Below are 7,112 nucleotides of genomic sequence, written 5' to 3'. Positions count from 1 at the left end.
TTGCTTTAATCAATTTATTGCAAAGGCTTGTACAATGTGTTTGAATCATGTATTTCCAAATCCATCTGCAGCTTTTGCTTGTTTTCGATCAGAAGTCCCTACGGGGAAACACACGTATAAACGATCCGCCGCGCGTTCAGGCCGACTTGGCCAGACCGATTGTCTGAGTGCTGGAGTCAAAGATGGCGTAGTACTGCCTGATGAACACGTCTCCCAGGATCCAGAGCGGCTGGCCGCCCGGGCCGAAGCCGGTGCTGCAGCCGGTGCTGCAGCCGTAGGAGCTCTGTGGACAGACAGCAGAACATGCATTCAGAATCCCATCATATCGGTCAAAGCTTTCTGTGCAGCGACTCCTGACCTGAGAGACGTAGGCAGATGCAGGGATGGTGAAGGCGTGTCCGCTGAGGGTGAAGGTGACCTCAGGCATGCTGTTGATGTCCTGGCAGTTCACTGTGGCCTGCAAGAAGAAGGTCACACATAGCGCTGAGTATCGTGTGGTTGTATTCATTGGTGTTTTCCAGGCTTCCAGCCAAAGCAAGTATACGTCCTGCCTAATTATTTGTATTGGAGAGTTTCGATACTCAGCGTTATGTGGGACCTTCTTCTTGCAGGCCACCTTTAGCATGTCTGTTTACTCCGGGATCAGAAGATGGGAAATGCTTCAGATGTTCCGGTCTGATGGTGTGACTCACCTCTCCGTACTGATTGGTTGAGGCTCCAACCCGGGAATTCAAGTTGCTGATGTCGCTGTCTGGGCCAACGATCAGGGAGGTACCAGTGTCGATGATGGCCTGGCAGCCACCGGAGCAGGCGACAGGCTGTCCGTTGATGGTAACGCTGCGGAGGAAGACCAGCAGGCGATCAAACTGAAGGCTTTTTGCAGCTTACGCTTGTGGTTAGTATTTTGTTTGTGTTCCCTTTGTACCTGTCCATGTTGATCTGCCAGTAGGTGGCAGAGGACAGAGGGATCCAGGTGATTTGTCCAGTGTAGTGGCTGCTGTCAATACCACCGAAGACCACCTCACTGCCATGTGCACTGTTGCTATCAGAGGGGGAAACAAACAAATGTCAATACATGAATTCAATGTCACATGAACTGCCAACTATCAGATGTCCCCCGTGTTTCAACACCTGCTCAGGTAGACGGAGAACAGGGGCTGAGACACAAGCCGCTCCTGGACCATCATGTCAAAGACGGGCAAGACGTCGTCAGAAGCGATGGTCTGGAAGGCCAATCCCAGGATGCCATCAGCCGCCATGTGAGCCAAGAAGGCAGCCTCCGTCTGGCTGAGTCCAAACACCTGGTTGGTCACAGAGATGCCGCCCACCTGGAAACACAAGACAGCTGTCAGTCACAGTTCAACAGACCACTGAGCCATGCCTCCAGGGCAGTCGGTCACCTCCACAGTGTCACTGGCCAGATATCCAGTCATGCTGCCGGTGCCGTACTGGATGGACAGAGACTTGCTTCCCCATTTGAAAGTACTGGACTCGTGTGGGTTGAATTTACGGTGGTTCTCTGCGGAGGAATTAGGTCTTTGTCAAATTGTAGGTAAATCTCTAGTTAGTAAAACAACTTAAAATACTGCATGACAAGTTGAATTCTTAAAAGCAAGGAAAGAAGTCCTAAGAAAAGCACCGGCTCATTTAGAGTGAAATGTACTTTAGCTTCAAAGATAGAACTGATGTTGCACAATGGCTCCTGCCAGTGAAGTATAATCTGAGTTACTGTTACGGTTGCTTTACTTATATGTTGCAGAAGTGAAAGAACCTTCAAATGGTTCTAAGTACTTGAGTAAATATAGTTACTTTCCACTACTGTGTAAACCCCTATCAGAAGCTTGAAGCCTATGATCCAGCTGTTAACAGCGCTGGTCCCAGGAACACTCACGGCAGGCCTGGCTGGAGCAGAACACTGAAGGGATCCACAGGTTGGACGAGCCGGTGTCGAAGATCACGCTGAAGGACTGCGGAGGCGTGCCGACGGAGATCACACCATAGTATGAAAGCTAAGGACACAAAGCACACCACGCGTTGACATCATCGGGCACCGGACTTGATATCTAGCACAGACCGATAGGTTCGTGATGTTGAGCTCAGCATGGAATAGATGCTCTATGCTCGAAGAGGCTGCTCTACAACGGTGGGCTCCGTCTGGACTCACGTCAGCATCGTTGGTCATGGACTCGGTACCACTCTGGTAGAACTTGGCCATGGGGTTGTATGGATGCTCCCTCCTGTACTCCTCCCAGATGCCCTTCTCCTGCAGGGCTTCCCTGGCAGTCTTTCCCTTGATCAGGGGAATCCTGTGCTCACAAAGGCCAAGCCCAAAGCATCAGCAGGTCGTACGCATGTAGAAAGTGAGCTCTGCTTTGAGCAGGTTGGAAGGTGTGACGGCTCAAAGCGAGAGCCCGTGGACTCCCCGCAGGAGATGGAGAGCCCGTGGACTCCCCGCAGGAGATGGAGAGCCCGTGGACTCCCCGCAGGAGATGGAGAGCCCGTGGACTCCCCGCAGGAGATGGAGAGCCCGTGGACTCCCCGCAGGAGATGGAGAGCCCGTGGACTCCCCGCAGGAGATGGAGAGCCCGTGGACTCCCCGCAGGAGATGGAGAGCCCGTGGACTCCCCGCAGGAGATGGAGAGCCCGTGGACTCCCCGCAGGAGATGGAGAGCCCGTGGACTCCCCGCAGGAGATGGAGAGCCCGTGGACTCCCCGCAGGAGATGGAGAGCCCGTGGACTCCCCGCAGGAGATGGAGAGCCCGTGGACTCCCCGCAGGAGATGGAGAGCCCGTGGACTCCCCGCAGGAGATGGAGAGCTCGTGGACTCCCCGCAGGAGATGGAGAGCCCGTGGACTCCCCGCAGGAGATGGAGAGCCCGTGGACTCCCCGCAGGAGATGGAGAGCCTGCATTTCACAGTTCAGCCTATTCACAAAGACATTGGAGCCGCTCGGCAGCACTTACCTGTGGAAGCATTGGGCGAAGGCCACGAGGGCAGACAGGACCAGGAGCCACTTCATCATGTCACGTTGTGGCTGGCTGCAGCGGCAGAGCCTTTATATGCAGCAGCAGCAGCTGAGGCTCCAAACGCCCTCCGCACGACGTATCAGCTGGAGATAAGGAGTGGCTGCCTTTTATCAGAAAGCAAATACCGTTAAACAAATGAACAATGGAAACGTTGCTGGAATTCCTGGCAGCCATTGCCAGTCAGATGAGATATGAGAGGTTTGTTGTTCTGTGGTTTCACGACGCCCAGGAACCGAGTCAGCGCTTTGCGGTTTCCCCGCCTGCAGACGAGCCTGCGTGGGTCGTCTCTGCGCCTCTCATTTCTCTGGTTCACGAGTTGAAAGTGAAGCACACACACGTTTCTTCAAAGGGAACTTGTCGGTTTGACTTCTATTACAAGGCGTGCGGCGCAGTGGTATAGTGCGTTGGTGTTGGGATCAGGGGCCTCAGGTTCGAACCCGCTGCTGGTTGTGTCCCTGAGACGCTGCACCCCAAAGTGCTAACCCAAGTAACGTGACGTCGGTGGATTATATTAAAGGCAAAACAAATGTATAAAAGATACAGCGCACAACGGGTGTGTTGACATCGAGATTGAGCGATTTGATATCCAGAGTTTCTGTGACATTGAGACGGTGAGCGAAGGTTGCTCCTTCTCACACTGCATTTAGCCGACGCCTTTATCCAGAGCGACTCACGGTAAGTGCGTCGGACCGGGAAGACGCGGTAAGTGCGTCGGACCGGGAAGACGCTGTAAGTGCGTCGGACCGGGAAGACGCGGTAAGTGCGTCGGGCCGGGAAGACGCGGTAAGTGCGTGGGACCCGGGAAGACGCGGTATGTGCGTCGGGCCGGGAAGACGCGGTAAGTGCGTCGGACCGGGAAGACGCGGTAAGTGCGTCGGACCGGGAAGACGAGGTAAGTGCGTCGGGCCGGGAAGACGCGGTAAGAGCGTCGGGCCGGGAAGACGCGGTAAGCGCGCCGGGCCGGGAAGACGCGGTAAGCGCGTCGGACCGGGAAGACGAGGTAAGTGCGTCGGGCCGGGAAGACGCGGTAAGAGCGTCGGGCCGGGAAGACGCGGTATGCGCGCCGGGCCGGGAAGACGCGGTATGCGCGCCGGGCCGGGAAGACGCGGTATGCGCGCCGGGCCGGGAAGACGCGGTAAGCGCGTCGGGCCGGGAAGACGCGGTAAGCGCGTCGGGCCGGGAAGACGCGGTAAGCGCGTCGGGCCGGGAAGACGAGGTAAGCGCGTCGGGCCGGGAAGACGCGGTAAGCGCGTCGGGCCGGGAAGACGCGGTAAGCGCGTCGGGCCGGGAAGACGCGACTTCTGTCTTTAATTTCTCTTGATTCATGAAGTTGAAAGTGAAGCACTTTTCTTCAAAGGGAACTTGCCGGTTGACTTCTATTATCACGCCATTGGGTTATTAACGACACAGATGGAGTGCGCTGATAGCCGGCGAGCTCAGGTTGATAACAGCCACACACAAAGGAAATGGATTCTATCAAAGTGATATCAAAGTGCTGCACCCAGAACGCAGCTGGTCATGCATCACACGTTCATAGTGTACTCGCCCGTGCAGCAGCGGGTCCCCAGAGGCAGCCCGCCTCGTAATGTGATTGATTGTTGTGTAATTCAATGCATTAGAAACATGTAACCTTTTCGTTGTCTTTAATAATAAGATATTTAAGTAACGACGTTGTGAAGTTATTTTTTTGTAACTTCATTTTTATTTTCAGGTTCTGCAGGAAGAAAGAACACAGACAGTATCGCAGCAAGTACATCAGGGACAAGTATACTTCGGGACAATGGTGGGTTTCGCATACAACACAAACACATGCCAACCCTCTAGCTAGCACACACTCTCTGCCTGAGGACACACACTCTCTACCTGAGGACACACACTCTCTGCCTGAGGACACACACTCAGACACACACTCTCTACCTGAGGACACACACTCTCTACCTGAGGACACACACTCAGACACACACTCTCTGCCTGAGGACACACACTCAGACACACACTCTCTGCCTGAGGACACACACTCTCTACCTGAGGACACACACTCTCTGCCTGAGGACACACACTCAGACACACACTCTCTACCTGAGGACACACACTCTCTACCTGAGGACACACACTCAGACACACACTCTCTACCTGAGGACACACACTCAGACACACACTCTCTGCCTGAGGACACACACTCAGACACACACTCTCTGCCTGAGGACACACACTCTCTACCTGAGGACACACACTCTCTGCCTGAGGACACACACTCAGACACACACTCTCTACCTGAGGACACACACTCTCTACCTGAGGACACACACTCAGACACACACTCTCTGTCTGAGGACACACACTCAGACACACACTCTCTGCCTGAGGACACACACTCAGACACACACTCTCTGCCTGAGGACACACACTCAGACACACACTCTCTGCCTGAGGACACACACTCAGACACACACTCTCTGCAGTGAACATATGTGGTTTCTAGTTAAACCAGTTCAGATGTGGTCTCCAGTTCAGATGTGGTCCCCAGTTCAGATGTGGTCTCCAGTTCAGATGTGGTCTCCAGTTCAGATGTGGTCTGCAGTTCAGATGTGGTCTGCAGTTCAGATGTAGTCTCCAGTTCAGATGTGATCTCCAGTTCAGATGTGGTCTCCAGTTCAGATGTGGTCCCCAGTTCAGATGTGGTCTCCAGTTCAGATGTGGTCCCCAGTTCAGATGTAGTCTCCAGTTCAGATGTGGTCTCCAGTTCAGATGTGGTCTCCAGTTCAGATGTGGTCTCCAGTTCAGATGTGGTCTGCAGTTCAGATGTGGTCTGCAGTTCAGATGTAGTCTCCAGTTCAGATGTGATCTCCAGTTCAGATGTGGTCTCCAGTTCAGATGTAGTCTCCAGTTCAGATGTGGTCTGCAGTTCAGATGTGGTCTGCAGTGCAGATGTGGTCTCCAGTTCAGATGTGGTCTGCAGTTCAGATGTGGTCTCCAGTTCAGATGTAGTCTCCAGTTCAGATGTGGTTTGCAGTTCAGATGTGGTCTGCAGTTCAGATGTGGTCTCCAGTTCAGATGTGGTCTCCAGTTCAGATGTGGTCTGCAGTTCAGATGTGGTCTGCAGTTCAGATGTGGTCTCCAGTTCAGATGTGGTCTGCAGTTCAGATGTGGTCTCCAGTTCAGATGTGGTCTCCAGTTCAGATGTGGTCTCCAGTTCAGATGTGGTCCCCAGTTCAGATGTGGTCTCCAGTTCAGATGTGGTCTCCAGTTCAGATGTGGTCCCCAGTTCAGATGTGGTCCCCAGTTCAGATGTGGTCTCTAGTTCAGATGTGGTCCCCAGTTCAGATGTGGTCTCTAGTTCAGATGTGGTCTCCAGTTCAGATGTGGTCCCCAGTTCAGATGTGGTCTCCAGTTCAGGTCCCCAGTTCAGATGTGGTCTCTAGTTCAGATGTGGTCTGCAGTTCAGATGTGGTCCCCAGTTCAGATGTGGTCCCCAGTTCAGATGTGGTCTCCAGTTCAGGTCCCCAGTTCAGATGTGGTCTCTAGTTCAGATGTGGTCTGCAGTTCAGATGTGGTCCCCAGTTCAGATGTGGTCCCCAGTTCAGATGTGGTCTCCAGTTCAGGTCCCCAGTTCAGATGTGGTCTCCAGTTCAGATGTGGTCCCCAGTTCAGATGTGGTCTCTAGTTCAGATGTGGTCTCCAGTTCAGATGTGGTCCCCAGTTCAGATGTGGTCTCCAGTTCAGGTCCCCAGTTCAGATGTGGTCTCTAGTTCAGATGTGGTCTGCAGTTCAGATGTGGTCCCCAGTTCAGATGTGGTCCCCAGTTCAGATGTGGTCTCCAGTTCAGGTCCCCAGTTCAGATGTGGTCTCTAGTTCAGATGTGGTCTGCAGTTCAGATGTGGTCCCCAGTTCAGATGTGGTCTCCAGTTCAGATGTGGTCTGCAGTTCAGATGTGGTCCCCAGTTCAGATGTGGTCCCCAGTTCAGATGTGGTCTCCAGTTCAGATGTGGTCTGCAGTTCAGATGTGGTCCCCAGTTCAGATGTGGTCCCCAGTTCAGATGTGGTCCCCAGTTCAGATGTGGTCTCCAGTTCAGATGTGGTCTGCAGT

At 53.6% G+C, this 7,112-nt stretch overlaps 1 protein-coding gene across 2 annotated transcripts; it reads right to left on the bottom strand.

The window, feature by feature from the left end:
* Positions 1 to 3,818, bottom strand: LOC117440840 (pepsin A-like). Of its 2 annotated transcripts, XM_034077079.2 has the most exons (9): positions 2,963 to 3,818; positions 2,165 to 2,306; positions 1,892 to 2,009; positions 1,401 to 1,519; positions 1,132 to 1,328; positions 926 to 1,042; positions 693 to 837; positions 359 to 457; positions 1 to 283 (listed from the first exon to the last, which is right to left on the bottom strand). In XM_034077079.2, exons 1-9 carry the CDS (start codon positions 3,019 to 3,021, stop codon positions 137 to 139), a joined length of 1,143 nt encoding a protein of 380 aa, XP_033932970.1. In that variant the 5' UTR covers positions 3,022 to 3,818; the 3' UTR covers positions 1 to 136. The 2 variants fall into 2 exon arrangements, with proteins under 2 accessions (XP_033932970.1, XP_033932971.1); XM_034077080.2 differs by lacking the exon at positions 2,165 to 2,306.
* Between the last annotated feature and the right edge of the window lie 3,294 nt (positions 3,819 to 7,112).

The sequence above is a fragment of the Pseudochaenichthys georgianus genome, unplaced genomic scaffold (genome assembly GCF_902827115.2).
Source record: "Pseudochaenichthys georgianus unplaced genomic scaffold, fPseGeo1.2 scaffold_1273_arrow_ctg1, whole genome shotgun sequence".
Lineage (NCBI taxonomy): Eukaryota > Metazoa > Chordata > Actinopteri > Perciformes > Channichthyidae > Pseudochaenichthys > Pseudochaenichthys georgianus.
This window is presented reverse-complemented; position numbering and strand designations above follow the sequence as displayed.

Excerpts from the sequence above, each read along its gene's own strand:
- LOC117440840 (XM_034077079.2), bottom strand. The coding sequence starts at position 3,021 with ATGATGAAGTGGCTCCTGGTCCTGTCTGCCCTCGTGGCCTTCGCCCAA. Across the intron at positions 1,520-1,891 it reads CTGCTCCAGCCAGGCCTGCC|AGAACCACCGTAAATTCAAC; the intron begins GTGAGTGTTCCT and ends ATTCCTCCGCAG. Across the intron at positions 1,043-1,131 it reads TTCTCCGTCTACCTGAGCAG|CAACAGTGCACATGGCAGTG; the intron begins GTGTTGAAACAC and ends CCCCTCTGATAG.